This window comes from Pundamilia nyererei, unplaced genomic scaffold, assembly GCF_000239375.1.
Source record: "Pundamilia nyererei isolate P.nyererei 1_Seehausen unplaced genomic scaffold, PunNye1.0 scaffold00020, whole genome shotgun sequence".
Classification (NCBI taxonomy): domain Eukaryota; kingdom Metazoa; phylum Chordata; class Actinopteri; order Cichliformes; family Cichlidae; genus Pundamilia; species Pundamilia nyererei.
The window spans coordinates 182,819-199,403 of NW_005187421.1; the positions used below are offsets into that span (position 1 = coordinate 182,819).

Consider the following 16,585-nt stretch of genomic DNA (forward strand, 5'->3'; position numbering starts at 1 on the left):
ACATGACCTCCAGTCACCGTTATCTCTATCATCCATTTTGTACTACGATCACGGACTCAACCCCAAGAACTGAACAGATGGGACTGCGTCTGTGTTTGTGTGCGCGCGGATATGTGTGAATACGCATGCATCTGTTTGTGTGGCGAATGTGTGTGTTTGTCTGTGCGTGTGCGTTAAGATGCTTGAAATGAAGATCAGTCCAGCAGCAGAATTGCTTACTGTCATTCATGCCCTTTGCACATGAACACAAGCACTTCAACGAACACAGACACACGCGCGCGCACACACACACACCTGCCTTTATTAAAACGTCACATTCAGTGAATATACTGTGTGCTGTCATGCTGTCTGCTGTGAATGGAACGGCTGCGTATTTACAGTGAATTGTAAATCCTGCCGAGCACTCAGCTGTCAGAGTCTTATGAATTGCTAATATGTTGTATCTCGCACTGCCGATCCCCCTCTATCTGGCCCCTATCACTTTCATTGTGCGCTGAGCAAAAGTGAGGCCAGGGAATGAAAAAAAAATCTAACTTATAAAAGGAAATAAAACGTGGAGATAAAGGATACAATGGCTTTAATGAAAACCTACAATACTGTCATGAAGTATCATTTATAATGAACACGTGCATTGATTTTATTACTTATAGTAGCGGTGATTACATTTTATTTTGATTTGGATGAGGACTACACTGCCACACACTGAACCATTTACCACAGTATCCTCTGCTCTATTTAATCATTTATGTGAGCACATTAGCAGCACCAGACTGCACCAAGAACAATCACACCTACTTCAGCAGGATACTAATCAAGATGTGTCTGATACTGCTGGGAATCTCTCTGAGCTTTTGCATCACATACCTGCTTTCTGCTCTATATCATCTTTATGCATATTGAATTTGATCACATTTTTGACCCCACAATTCTTAAATGGGCCATTTAAAATGAAAAATACACTGCAGACAAAGGTGGAATCAGCATTACGGAGAAAATTCCTTTAAAAATCTAAATTCTGCCAACTTCCCAGGCTTCTTTGGCTTCTCATCCTTATCACAGAAGATGTATACTTGGTAGCTTTGCCCTTAATAGTCTCTCTGTGAATATTATTCCTGATATAGTAGACATTTATGTGACAATGAGACTTTATCTCAGACTTTCAAGCTGATGACTATAATACCTAATTATTGTCAGAATGTGTTGGAAACCCTAAAAACCATAAGAAAAATCACATTCTTCTCTTGTTCTTTTCCAACATTTAACTCAACTGGGAAACCAAACAATTTCTAGTAGTTCTAATAATTTGCCGGCATATTTTCCAAGTCATATGTAGCCAAAGATGGACAGACAGGTTGGAAAAAGTGGAATCACCCCTCTTTTCTCTCTTCTTTTTGCCTGTTTTTTAGGCTAATCTTTCTTTCACTTTGCCTGTGCCTGATTTCCTATATGATTATTCCTCATTAAGATAATCAAAAACAGTACCACTAACCTTATCAGCTATCAGCAATGCCACCATCACAGAACAAACTTATTTTCAGCTGCTTTTTCATAATATCAGGATCTGACACTATAACCTTTATATTCCTTATTTTAGCACAAAATATAGGGAACAGAGTAAGAAAATAATAACCTGATTCTGTACTAACGGTAAAGCCTTGCAACAGACACACATAGAAACCCATTCATGCACAATTACATGCATTTGTACACACATACAGGTGCGGAAAAAGTAGACACCTTTTTACTAATATAGCTTTCGTTGCACAGTGGCCGGTCACACCTCTGAGTATAGTGACAAATGAGGAGCTCTGGAAATGTAGACAGATCAGACGCACACAATTTCTCCTCACACACTTGCGCAAACACACACATACAGACTCAATAACTCACACAGCTGGAAGCAAACATGTAAGAACATTAATGTATCCCCATATACAGGAGGAATCACCCACATATGCTAACACACATGGAGCGCAGAAATGCAGAGCACAGCAGGTGGCAGATACAATGTTTCCCATCCCATTGTTTGTGTTGAATTTGGGTGTGTATCAGTTTAATGTGAGTCAGTGACTACACAATTTCAGGCTGATGAACAGGTAGGTTTCATCTTTGCAAGCAATGCGTACAAGTACTTATACAGCCACCTCTGCAGTCATTCAAGGCTATAACTGAGGATAATTCACACGCAAAAGCATTTAGGAAACTGTGATCTTTAAACAAAATCATCTTCAAGTTACAGCTTTTCTTATACTAAAGACACAAAGCAGACATAGAAAAGTACATGAAGGGGAAAGAGGGACGATACAGAACTGAGAGGGAAGTGTATTCCTTTTAAATGAAAGGGGAAAAAAGGAAAGGGCGAGGAAACTGAATAAGACATAAAGCAAAGCTTATAATGAGAAGAGGAGAGTGCAGGACATATCCTTGTTTCACAGACAAAACATGAAAAGGGGGAAGAGAAGAGAAGAGGAAACTGATGAGAGAAGGAGGAGGCAAAGGAGGAGAGAGATGGAGGACCAGGGTTTTTCTCTACTTACAGAATCTCCAGATCGCGCAGCGCTCGGAAAGCTCCATCTTCGATGCAGCTGATGTGGTTGCTGTCCAGTTGCCTGCACCGCACACACAAACACACAAACACACACACACACACACACAGACACACACACACAGATGAGACAGAGATGGGAGAGAGTCAGGCGCAAGTCTGCAAGGTCCGCTCAGCTGGGGGAGGGACTAACAAAAGATGGGTTGCTTGAACGAGAGTGTGTGCATGTGGATATGTGTGTAAGGTGATACCCAAGTAGTGGGCTTAAGGTAGCAGGTAGGAGACACCGGAGTTAACTCTCTCTCTCGCACATGCACTCACTCACACACACTCTAGGAATATCAAGTCCAGATGATAGCACGAAAGCTAAGGTTAAGTCTCTCACCTCAGTGCTGATATGGCCAGCCCTAAGGAGAAGAGGAGAGGAAAAGGAGAGCGCGAGAGAAGAGACCGGTGCGCTGAAGTGGCCTGCCTGGCATCAGCCTATCACCTCCTTCCCCTGCCGCACGCCCAGCGCACACTGGCCACCGGGAGAGAGAGGGGCGAGAGAGATACGCACAATAAAGAAGAGAGCGAGCGAGCCATTGCTACTAAAGCCCACCCTGCTTGTCTGTTCTGTAAATATTAATTGCATCTCTCCTCTCCCATCCTCCTCCTCTCCCTCCCCCCATGTCCTCTTTTATTCTTTTTTCCTCTCTCTATAGTGAAAGAGGGAGTAATTTCATTACATTAGGCCAGCCAATCCATTAAGGGCCTTTTACCGGCTCTGTCACTGAAACAATTTCATTAAAAGGAAAGCCTCCGTAAATCAACCTACAGTCACGACTCTGCCTCTTGTTCCCGTTCTCCTTCCTTCCTCCCTCTCTCTCACTAACTCCTCCATTTCCAGGCTTGCTCAACGACTTGCTTGCTGGACTACCAGATGCACCCTGTACCCCACTGCCATCCATCCTTTGCTTTTACTTTAATTTGCTCGGCTCTAGGTATTCAGCTCCCCTCCCCACCAACATCATCCACCCCTCATGAACCCAGCAACCCTGAAAAGTCCACTTCCTCCCTTCCTTCCTTACTTCCTTCCATTCCTCCAACCCATTCATCCCTCTGTCCCTCCTACCTCATCTTCTTCATCTACAGGAGAGTATGGATGGACTGCAGATGAAAATACACAAAGGGCAGACATTTAGAAGTGTCCTCATGTCCTTGTAAGTGGCATTTAACCTATTACACACACAGACACACTCAGACAGGTGGACACAGGTAGATTAATACGGTAAACACAGCACAGAAAGATTAAAATACATACAAACTGACAGAAACACTATGAAACTATTTATTGTCTGCTGTTGAGCCACTACAACCGTGGGGCAACCGTGGCTCAGGGGGTTGGGAAGCGCATCTGTAACCGGAAGGTCGCCGGTTTGATTCCCGGGCTCTCTGTCCTGGTCGTTGTGTCCTTGGGCAAGACACTTTACCCTGCTGGTGCTGGCCAGAGGGGCCGATGGCGCGATATGGCAGCCTCGCTTCTGTCAGTCTGCCCCAGGGCAGCTGTGAATAGTGGCATTGTAAAGCGCTTTGGGTGCCTTGAAAAGCGCTATATAAATCCAATCCATTTTTATTATTACTACACCTTAATCTTTTGTCTTCTTCTCTTCCCCAATCTCCCTTCCGCTGGATTCCTCCATTGCTAATCACTTTTTCTTTGACTTCGACCATCTTATATTCGTTTCTCTCCTCTTGTTTTGGATCAGTCTTCTCCACTTTTAATCTCTCCCAATTCACAATCCATGTTTTTCTCTCACCTTGTCTTTTATTCCCCCTTCACTTTTTCCCTTTCGCTCTTCATCTACCCATCTCTAATCAATTTCGTCTCCCTGTTTTCTTTCATCAAGCTTTTTAATTTATTTTTTTCCCTTCTGTGTTTGCCTTGGTGTCTGCTTGGCACACTGCAACACCCGTTAAATCAGTCATGTCAGCTTTTAACCCCGAGGAAGGTGCATCCCAAAAAGGCAGCTGTAGTTTTCTCTCTTTCTGTAGGGCAGCAGAAATCACATCAGAATTTCTTTTTTGTTTGTTTTTGTATATACATGTCCACAGTGCAAGTCTGTGTAAAAAATCTTAGAGACATATAAGTCCTCGGAGTATCTGAAAATTGTATTCACTACAGTGCACCACAGGTACACCTCAATATTCTGTATGTCCGCTTATCAACAACAGGCAGCTGGCCAGAGACGGGCCCAGATGCACCATCTTCAGGCAAGATAAATGTACAAACTAAATGTTTTAGAGCACATAGCAGTAGTAGAGAGTCATTATCTTATCACAGCTCTTTATACAAGAACATGCAAAGCAAACTCAGAAATATTTCTATTGAGACAAGGCTTCAGCAAAGCTTCCATATAAAGTTCACTGTAATTTTTCATTGCTTGATCATTATACTCTCTGAGGCGGCGCTGACATGTGCAGCAGGGTCACAGAAATGAGTTGACGGCACAGTGTAGTAAAACGTATTCTTCAAGCTTCTACCTGGTATTGACCAGCTACTAGTGGTTAACAATTGGCATGGTTTTGATTTGGAGTAAATCAAGAAAATATCAAACCAATCCATACCCACAAGCCAGGTTTGGATCACAGCATAATTATTTTCAACCCTCCAAAGACTTCCATATGAGATGCCTGGATTTTCTTTGAAGCAATGCAATCATATCTTAAAGGTGATTTAGTGTTAAGTTCTAGCTCCTAGCCATTGTGGCACTTCATTAACTGAGCACAATCTGTAAAGATTGGACAGGATCAACAATATGGAGCACTAAACAATGATGGTATATGAAAGCGTACATAAAAGAATAGTCTGGGTTTGTGCTCTTGTCATAAGTCATGTCTTGAAGCTATTTTTTTCTTTGTTGCCCACTTGTTGGATGAGAGCAGCAAGTGTAAGCATCTGTTAAATGACTGAGTCTAAAATATAGTGAGTCTGGGGATCATCAGCATATGGTTGTGCCATGTTTTCTGCTTTATGTAATTAAAAGGCATGTATTTTGGGGGGAAGGAAGAATGGCGCACAGCCTAAACAGCCATATGGAGATGCATGGCACCGCTAAAGTTGGCTAGTTATTACAGGCTTTTTATTCACGGCACTGTTCTTTTAATGTCGAGGAATAAAGTGCAGAGACAGACAACCAACAACAAATTAGGGTCTTTGTCATTCTATTCATACATCAAAATCTATGTGTGAAGAATGGCAACTCATGTGGTGTCTGAAGGAACTTTCCATCCCACACCTGCTGTTCTAGCCTGGGCTCCTGTAACTTAACAAAGGACACCAGTTATATTAAGCTATAGCTTAATTTAACTGGTATCATTTGTTTATATTTTACAAATAATGTAAAATATAAAAAAAATGAAGATAATTTGGAGCCTAGGTGAATCAGCCAATATTGGTGTCTTGTTAGCCTGACATCACAGTACAGGGGTCCAGTTCAGCCTTCACCTTAAAGTGCAAATATGTCTAGCTGCTAAACGTCATTTTTCCAAAGCTACCTTTTCATTTACACTGGCAAATGAAAAGAATACCCATGAAACATTTCGTAAAAACACTTCACTTCTAAATGTAACAGTTCTTGGTTGCTGGTTAAATTTTAAGCTGTTAGTTTGCTTTCAGTGCTAATTCTACAGTCTAGAAGAGGGCTGTCAAACTCTAGGCCTCGAGGGCCGGTGTCCTGGAGTTCGACACCTGTGGTCTAGAATAACACAAATAAAAGTTGTGTAAGGATCTGGGCTAGTGGAACTTTAAATCAACCTTGGTGGAAACTTTAACTATAGATTATATGCTTTGTTTAATTTTTGCAAAACCTAAAAGCAATAAAAGGGTGTCCAACTCCAGGCCTCGAGGGCCGGTGTCCGGCAGGTTTTAGATGTGTCCTTGATCCAACACAGCTTATTCAAATGGCTAAATGACCTCAACATGTCTTGAAGTTCTCCAGAGGCCTGGTAATGAACTAATCATTTGATTCAGGTGTGTTGACCCAGGGTGAGATCTAAAACCTGCAGGACATCGGCCCTTGAGTTGGCCTAGAGTTGGACAACCCTTGGCTTACTCAGTTATTCTAATTGCAAAATTAATCAAAGATTTGTATTCTTGACCTCTTCTATGACAGAATTAAAGACAAGTCCAGAAATCTATGGAATAAAAGAAAAGTTGTTATTATCTTCAGAAGATTTTCCATGCAAGAAGAAAACATACTTTTCCGAGCCTTCAGACGGTCTCAAAGAGATATAAAAATTAGTTTAATGATTGTATATTCTGAGTATCAAAACAGTATTTACAGTATTTCTAACCCTCAATCCTAACCAAATACTTCCCTAATAATTAGTTTTGGTTGCCCTAAATTTCACCAAACCTGTTGGCTTAATCCTCAACTTTTCCCACCATTCCCCTTCCTCCAAATTCTTCTCCTATCTTGAGCCATCCTGGCCTTCATCTCCCCGTCCACTTGGGCAAAATACCCACATTTTGGAAAAGCAAATGTGTTTAGTACAACAAAGCATTTATCCATGATTCTGCTTGCTGGACTGGACAGGACATGTAACTTAGAGAAATTGTGTTCCTTGCCCTTCAAGGAATTAACTTTTATCTGGCATTGACCTGAGCTGTATGTTAGGCTACTCCCCATGTCATATTAATCACTTTTACATGACAGTTAACCACAATTTGGTTTGCATTTTCAGGTAGTGTCAATCTTACGGTCGTCTTTGGTGTCTTGAATTGAATACCCAGTGGCTACACTAGAAGCCAAAAAAGTAAGTAAGTAAATAGATACATACATAAAATGGCTCACAAGCATTATGGGTAGGGGATTCTCATCCCTTAATAGAGCTGACAAAGACTCTTAGACACTTGCTGAAATATCTTCAGATATTTCTCTTTTTGATTACTTTTTCAATCATATCACTGCTCTCCTCCAGAAACTTTACAACTCTGCTTTTCCGCAAAACGGAGAAAAGATACTTGTTTCTACACTGGCAGCTGTCTTTGAGCTTCCATCTTCAGCCACAAAAAACAATTTCATCATCTATAATGTAATTGGATTCCTCTGACAGCTTTTTACACCAAGCACCTTGATTAATGGTGACATGATTGGTATCAGTCCGGGGTAAGGGCAAGTTTGTGTATCCATGTGCGCGCTCTATATCTGTACCATTGTGTTGTCTTCTGAAACCCCGTGTGTTCCAGTCATGGATGTTTGTTACAGGAGATAGAACAGGGGTCCAAAATTTAATTTCCTTCCATATAATTAGTTAGTGTGTTTAATCATGTCTATCATAAGGCCTATTGGCAGACTGATTCAAAGCTTCCCTCTGCTACCATCTGGAGCAGAGGTAAGCACACATGGACATACACGGACATGCTGTCTCTGCATGAAATCATCAGTGAGCAACCACTACTACCTGAGTAATTAATAAAAGGATGGAAGATAGGAAGGAAGGAGGACCATAACTGTGTTTTCACCCCATGAATTTTAAGAAATAATGAGTCATCAAAACTTTAAATTATTGGCAATCAAAAACTTCAAACATTTGTTGTCTTTGTTGGTAAAGTAAGTAGACAATGAATAGTGATGGACACGAATAGCAGGCAATGGAAAAATAGATTAATTTGTTATTGCTTTCTATTATAAGACACTTTAAACAATCACTTTGAGTGTTCTGAGGTGTCACTGGTTGATCTGTAAGTATACACATGGCACGATCTACCAATAAGGTTTTCGTATATACTCCCAAGTGTTGCTGGAATTTTGACTACTGGTTCCTGCATCTATTTTTCCTCCCTCATTAAGTGTTTGAAAAAGGAATGATTGCACTTCTTAAAAGCTTTCATCCATCCATTTTCCTAACTGCTTGCCCAATCAAAGGGTATGGACAGGGGCAAGAGGCATTTCATCGCAGCACTAACGCAGACAATCATTCACTAAGGAAACTAAGGATTACATTTACTTTTAGTTACCTTTCTCTGACTCGCAGGGACTTCATATAGATTAGGCTGTGTATCGGAAACACCTGTAGGTGAACAAAAATCTAATTTAAAATGGAGAAAAAAGCTATTTTAGAGGAGTGTGTGTTTGTAACGACTAATAGTTGGTTATTAGGTTGGTTGGACTTATAGTCGGTCACATAGGTACCAATGCTGGTGGACATCTTTTGAAACAGGTAATTAAAAGCCTTTTGTATCATTTAAAGTGAATGATATTTGCATTTAATGTCCATTTAGATTTGAACAATTCAGGGTAGGATTTGACTTGCTAATGATAAGTCTGCTTTTAGTAATGTTCAAGGGTACAGGAATAAATTATGGTTTTATTGTCCAGCTTTTTCCACAAAAAGATGCAATCAAGGACATCAACGAGCTTCCATTAAAGTTTCTCTTTATTATTATTATTATTATTGTTGTTGTTGTTGTTGTTGTTGTTGCTGCTGCTGCATACTAATATAGATTAACTGAATATAAAATAAAATTAGCTTGAAGTGCATTTTATGACAGAGTTCCAGTAAAAAAGAAAAAAAATATTCCGGAAAGCCAGAAATCTAATTTCTTGATGTATTTTAAAACTGATCGTACTTTACTGTGTTTCCTTGTATGTGATTTTAGGTCAATTTACCATCAAAACTAAATTACAAATCCTATCATTAAAATGAAAAAAAGGACTTTTAGGTGAATGCAGTCTAGCCATGTAAATCCTTTTGCATTCAGACAAAACAATTGACATTTTCTACCTCATCCCTCCATCAACCTACTGTCTCTGCTGATCATGACCTTTAATGAATTAGCCACATCCTGCCATTTAAGGACATGTGTAGTGGGGGCTGGGTTCAAGCCAAGAATCATGGGAATCTGAGTAAACCCTGTCAGAAAGCTGGCTGTCGTGTCTCCATCCTTGTGGCACTTTGATTTAAGGACGCTTTCAAAGGGAAGACCATTATTAGTCTTTTTTTTGTATATTTTCATGCTTGGCTCCAGCTGTCCATTGTTGGATGTGGTAAACAAGTTGAAAGTAAACATCTGCACTGGCGGAGACACACTATGATACTGGTGTGTGTGCACATGCACGTAAACGACACAATGTTCTCACCTCTCTCCAAGGCAGAGTAGTCATAATTCAAACAAACGGCTATCTTGCACTGCATTGTGGGTAGGGAAGCATGAAGCATGGAGATGTTTTACAGGGGAAAAAAACAAAGGAGGCCATGAAAGGACTTTTTTTTTTTATTCTTACACTGAAATACTGTATACTTTTGTATTTTGCTGAAAAATGGCATATTCTACTCTCTGAATACATTCTTCCAAAGCACCTGGTGGTACTATGAATGTGTAGATAGTGAGCATAGGTGGACCCAGCGGGTAAAATGAATTAAATTTTATCACAATAAAAAAACGGGTAGGATAGTGAGAAAGCAGGCAGATGGAAAACAAGGTACAATATGAGGACTTGATGGCTGCAAAAGATAAAGAGGCATGTCTGTGTGGGCACTGAGGTGTAATGTCAGGGCATATGAAACAGCTGTATTTTATCTGATGGTCTATGTGTCTTTGTAATCTAAACCAGCGGTCCCCAACCCCCGGGCCTCGGACCGGTACCGGTCCGTGAGTCGTTTGGTACCGGGCGGCGAGAGTTGAGGCTCAGGTGTGAACTGTCTGGTTTTTATCGGTTTTCAGCGTTATTTTGTTATCGTTTTTATCGTTAACTCTGTTTTCCTGGGTCTTGTCACGTGTGTTATGAATAAATCTTCTTTTTTTGGTAGCGGTACCAGTTTTATTTTGTTGTATTTATCCGCGACACCTTAAAGGCCGGTCCGTGAAAATAATGTCGGGCATAAATCGGTCCGTGGCGCAAAAAAGGTTGGGGACCGCTGCTCTAAACTACAGCGAAATGCCTCCCAACAAAAGTAGCGCACATACACACTAAATGTATACAGAACATAGTTAATAAGCATTACAGTAGCTGATTGTACATATGAAGGCGCAAATGTTCAGTGCCAAAGATGCTCATGAACAGGTTAACATGACAAGAATTCATTTAAACACAATCTTTAGATATGATAGTATATTACTACATACAAACCCAGGACACAATACACAAATTTTGACACAGTGTTCAGATGTGTCCAAACTTGAAAAATACCTTTATCATTTCTAGTTTGACTGACAGGTAGGATTTAAGGGAATGACAAGACTCTCTGTCAGCACAAAGTATAGGAGCGATCACACATATACACTCAAACGTCTATACACAGAGGTCTAGCACAGAGCCTGTCTCCTTAGGTTAGCGTAAGACTGTAGTAATCACATTTGCCAGGTTCTTGGCTGTTTCAGCAAATCAGTCATGTGATAGTGGGGTCGAAAGGGCTGTTGTGTCTATGTGTGCATGGTATACGTGCCTGTGTATGTGTGTGTTGTGCCTGTATGTAAAGGAAACAGTTCAATAAATGACAATGCTATGGCTGCCACTGGGCCGCTTGAAAGAGAAGAACCAGAAGAGAAAGATAGAGGCCCTACCCTCTGAGAAACAGAGTGAGACAAAAAAGATGGGAAGACATGGACTGAGATTGAAAGAGGCAGAGGATAGGGTGAGAGCAAGGGAGAGCTGGCTACATAGTGAGAGCGGGAGAGAGAGACATGAGAAAATCAATGCTGTGTCCACCAGGGACAGAATGTCATGAAGGTTTTTTTACTCCGTGGTATAATGGAGGGCTGCAGCCTTTTACTGCAGGAGTCACCTTGTCTAATGGAGGGAGGGATGGAAGGATAGAAGGGAGAGTAGAGAGGGAAACACTGTAAAAGAGGGAGGGAGGGAATTTAGGGAGGTGACTAATTGGAATAAGTTGGAGACTGAAAACTTTTGGAGAAAGCGAAGAGGATAGAATGACGATGGGAAGCGCTGCAGCTGAAGAGTAGAATAAATGAAAATAAAGAATGATAGAGAAAAGAGAAAAAGGATAGAAAGATAGAGAAAAGGGGGAAATTATGAGAGGGGGAGAAGGAAGTCGTGGACTGAGCATAAAAGAGGTGGCAGCGATGGGAGGATAAACTAGAGAAAGAAAGATTAAAAAAACAGGGAGGAGGAGGAGGTGTTATAAGATGTCAAAAAAAAAGGAGACAGAAGAAATGAATGATCCTGGCACAGCTGAGTCGGCCGTAAGTTTGACTGAAGAAGAAGAATAAAAAAAGGATTCACCTTGTAGCTCAAAGCTATTTAGTTAAAAACATTTTAAAAGGGGCTGAGGCAATTTATAATCCATTGTGATTTATGTGACATTATAGCTTTGGTAGAAAATGAAGCTCCAAATGTAAACGGAGCATGTACGGCTTCTCTATTTTCATATTGGATTGCAACTGTGCATGTTGCTCCAGTGGGACAGACTGTGGCTATACTGGGGAGCACTCAGGTGCACGTGTGAGATGCCAGGAAAGAGCTTTCCCCCTTTTCAGCACATCTTTGGTGGATTTGAAGTCCAGCTTAAAAACATTAATATAAAAATGGTCACAGCTAAGGGATGGAGGAGTTGTTTTCTTTCTGCCACTGATCTTCAAATGGTTGTGAAAGTGAGTCTAAGGTGAAAGAGGTAAGGTGATGTGTAACATTTAGCTTGGATTGAGAAGCGAGAGTGGATTAGATGATCACAGGCCAACCTGAACTCAAAGGTTTGGAGCTAAGCCATGGGAACTGACACTTGCTCACTTACATGCTCACACACACACACACTGTAGAGTACAGAGTATAGACAGTTTCAGGCCCATTTAACTTAAGAGTAATAAGCTCCTGTGGACTTTGGCGGCCACATTGAACTTACATCACACTTGGGAGAGGAAACTAAGCAGAGGAGCACATTTGCCTGTAGCCTAACTTTGAATTACCGATCTATGGCAAGATGCATATTAATCAACTCACAGATTGCCCACTGAAAGAGTACAAAAAGCGCATAACTTAGATCTTAATTCACGGATACGCGCATTCCCATTTTGGGATGACAGATTCATATTTGGTCTGTTATACAGAGCTACTGAAAAAAATTCAAACACTTGTAATTCTCTCTGCTGTCCAAGCTTCACTAACTTGTGATTTTACTCATGGGTTGAAATGCTTTGATGAATATAACAGCCCACAACTATACATTCATTTGACATACAAAACCCTCATGTGAAAAGGACAGCTAAAGCAATAGCTGATGGTAAATGTTTGAATGTCGATTATCAGCACTTGTTAATGATCTAATGAAACAGCATGTTTATGGTTAAGAAAACAGTTTCACCAGTAAGGTTCATTTAGTAGCTGTTTTAGGGTGTTTGATAATGTTTTCATCTGTAATTGTCCTATTAATGTTCATCTTATCTGAGTTGAGTTAAAACAGAACTTCAAAGTTCATTCGCGACATTTCAGCAGCAGTGGAGAAAATAAATCTCACTTCAAGGTCCATTTAGCAGCTGTTGTGGGGCTTTAGAGCCCATAATACGCCCGTCATCAGATGAATGAAATGAAATAATTGAACCACGTGGTGATGTGTTTTCACTTATCTTCATTAGCGGTAGTTCAGAGGATATATATGAGAGATACAACTGGCGAGCAATCAAATATGATCCACCTTTGCATCACCGAAGCGATTATGGTTCATTACTTTCAAGTTAAAATCTGTTTCGGAAACATTTGCATCTTTTTCATTTACCCACTTTACCTGCACTATTTGCACAAGTGAAAAATGCAGAGAAAACATGTGGTTATTTACATTTAATTCTTTCCATCTCATTAGCCCCAGGAATACACTTTTCCTTTCGCCTGTCAGTCAGCATCTATGGTAGCGAAATAAGAATCGCCAAAGAATGGCTTTTTATCTTTTCATAGCTTGTAGTTATTATGTGTTGCTATGTGTTTCCGTCTCTTCCTCTCTTCATCTCCTCTGTCATGTCAGATGTGTGATGAAACATGGCAGCAAACTTCAATTTACACAGAGAAGATTTGTTGGCCTAATCTAATGATTTCCGCAGCAACATCAACTTTTATTGTCGCCTGTTTTTCATAAAGCTGAAGTGTCCTGCAGAACCAACTTTCTATTTTTTTTTCTATCTAATGTTTTCCTGAATCTTTTCTCATTTAGAACATTTCCACAAGAGCCTGTCTGGTAGTTTAGAGGCGCCATTGATCAGCTATTATTGATGGGAAGCATTGATTGGGAAGCGTATTGATCTCACTATTGGTGATTAGGAGATCGTGAATATTTGACAGGGGGATATTGAGCATTTGATTTGAGGACAAAACCTTTGTGGACAGGAAGAGTGGTAAGGGAGACAAGCTGATTTAACAGTAAGTAAAGAAGGAATATGGGACCAGGCAAGAAAAAAAAGAGAATGAAGGAGAGAGGAAGGGCAGCAGAGAAGCAGGTTGTAGCAGGTGTACGGAGTAGGAGGTACAAGTTTCTGATTCTGTTTCAAATATAAAAACCACATACGTAGAATGTAATGCTTTGGACTGCATTTCTCAACATAAAATTGCAAAGAAATTGGGGATTTAAAGCTAAGGTAAATATTATTATTATTGTAAGAAATCTCTGTACTAGGGCTGCCACAAACGATTATTTTGATAGTCGACTAGTCACCGATTATTTTTGCGATTAGTCGACTAATCAGATCATGCATCCGTGCAGCTTATTGCACCAGCAGCATCTGCTCTTATATAACTATCATTAGCTTACAGCTTTAAGTGTTTAAGGTTTGTGCTAACTAACAATAAAGACAAGATGATAGTTTATTAAATTTTAATGAAATTTGCAGATTGTTTCGGTGAAGTTTAATAAACTCCTTGCTATCTAAAATATAACAGGACACTGGAGTATATTCTGGAGCATCTCACACTTCTGATAATCAGCTGTCTGCTTGATGTTTATTCAGCTGTGCAAAAACTATAACTTTAATCTCAGCCAAACCGATTTACTCAGGAACAAATTAAATACTAAAAAAAGCCAAACAATAAAATTTTTAAGTTATCTAAGTGACTTATATATATTTAACTCGAGTAGCGAAAGACGGCGGTGGGTTTGAAAACGATTTGCCGGGAGTCCGGTGTTCTCACGGCTCTAGTGAGCTAGCTATCGAGCTAGTGGGTAACAGACGTTCCGAAAACGTCGGAGCGCTTTTGAAAATATGCGGTGTCTTGATAAACTGAGCAGATATTTGAGGTTTACACAGCTACATTCTCGCCTGAAAATATGTTAAACGTTTATTTTGTGACCCAGAAAGAATAATAAGAGTAATATTAAAACTAACTAGCTGCCGCCATTGTTGGAAACTGAGCTGGGCTGCGCTATGAATTCTGGGACAGCTTCTTCTTCTTCTTCGGGGTTTAACGGCAGCTGGCATCCTTGTACATGCAGTGCTGCCATCTTCTGTTTCAGTCTGTTATTACACTCTTAAACCCTACTACTCATCTAAATCAGTCGTCGTTCAATTTTGATAGTCGACGTAATCGTGACTAGTCGACTAATCGTGGCAGCCCTACTCTGTACACAAGGGAAAGTGTGAAAACCAATACAGAACAGGTGTACCCTGGGACCCTCGATTGGCAATCCACTCCAAACAGACTTGATTCTATAGTGAAACTAAATGCAGACTTCTAAAAACTACTGTCAGGGAATTCAGTGTGTTGATGCATCAACAAGTTTAAACTCTTGCTGAAGTGGAGATATGGGAGATTCATCAACAAGGCTAAAGCGGAGGGGAAATCTGGCCTTTTATCAGCCCACAGTTTAGCCTGCATCCCTGATAGAGTGACAGGCCATTACACAAGGCATGGATGACTGGCACATCTGTGCCAAACGAAACTATACACTGTTCTTACAGTAATAAAAACACACATGCATATGACATAATTTACAGAAAAGCCATTGCTTATATCCGCAAGACATTGCCAAAGATAGAGTGCACAAGTGGCCTGCCTATCGTCCTGAGATGTCATCTTTAGAAACATTTAAAAGATTACAAACTGAAAAATATGAAAAAGAAGATCCTAAAAGGTGAAGCAGCTAAAATTCTATCAAGTCTTTCCAGTTATCAAAGAGTTAAAGGAGGTGATGAACCATCCTTAAGGAATAACTATTTTTAATTATTAGCTCTTTTAAGTAGGAATGACATTGTTTTATTGTAGCTATGCAGTAAAATTCAAACACCATACGCAACTTCATTATAGTACAAGTGATTCAAAAAGAAATCCATTCATGCAGCTTACTGGATTTAACTTAAACTCATCTGATGCTAGCATATAGTAAACACAAACAATATGTTATATGAACTATGAACATCCTGTTTTTATTAAAGTTGTATTTTGTTCACATTTAATGAAGTTGAATATATAAACACAGGAGCAATTAAATGGATGATGTCTAAATGTGATTTTGTGCTTCATGATTGTGTAATAATCCCAGAGAAAATGCAAAAATGTTTAGGCATTTATGAACATTTCCGGATGCAGTAATATACGATACACATGTGATAGGTAGTGGAGAGGAGAAGATGAAAAAGAGAATTATAATAATTGTGCTTACAGGTTCTTGACACCGGTGATCCCTCTGAAAGCCTTTCTTGGAACTGCCTGGATCTGGTTTTCACTGAGGTCTCTGCAGAGAGGGAAGAGGAAGACAAGAGGATGAGAGACAGACAGGGAGAACGGGAGAAAGAGAGCGAGAGAGTGACCGAAGAAGTGGCATTAGTTGAGGTATACACTTAAGATAGGAGTCAAATGATAAACAAAGCCACAACCATTTGATCTAACGCACATACAGCTACACACACACTCACACACACACAGACACACACACACACACACACCCAATTACAGAACAAAGGCACAGAAGGAGAAAGAGATGGAGAGAGAGGGGAAGAGTGAGAGAAAGGATGATATGACATTTATGATCAGTGGAACAATTTGGTCCAAAGAGCTTCAAAGACAAAAGGAACTATAAGAAATATGGCTGGCACGAGTCCATCTGCTGCCTTGAAGAATG

At 40.2% G+C, this 16,585-nt stretch overlaps 1 protein-coding gene across 1 annotated transcript in view; it reads right to left on the minus strand.

Moving 5' to 3' along the window:
• slit3 (slit homolog 3 (Drosophila)) overlaps window positions 1-16,585 on the minus strand; it is a 228,773-nt gene that overhangs the window by 87,559 nt on the left and 124,629 nt on the right. Inside the window, exons 5-6 of the mRNA XM_005726454.1 lie at window positions 16,127-16,198; window positions 2,538-2,609 (exon numbers count right to left, since the gene is read on the minus strand). Coding sequence (XP_005726511.1) covers window positions 2,538-2,609; window positions 16,127-16,198 — 144 coding nt within the window. The remainder of the gene's footprint in view (window positions 1-2,537; window positions 2,610-16,126; window positions 16,199-16,585) is intronic.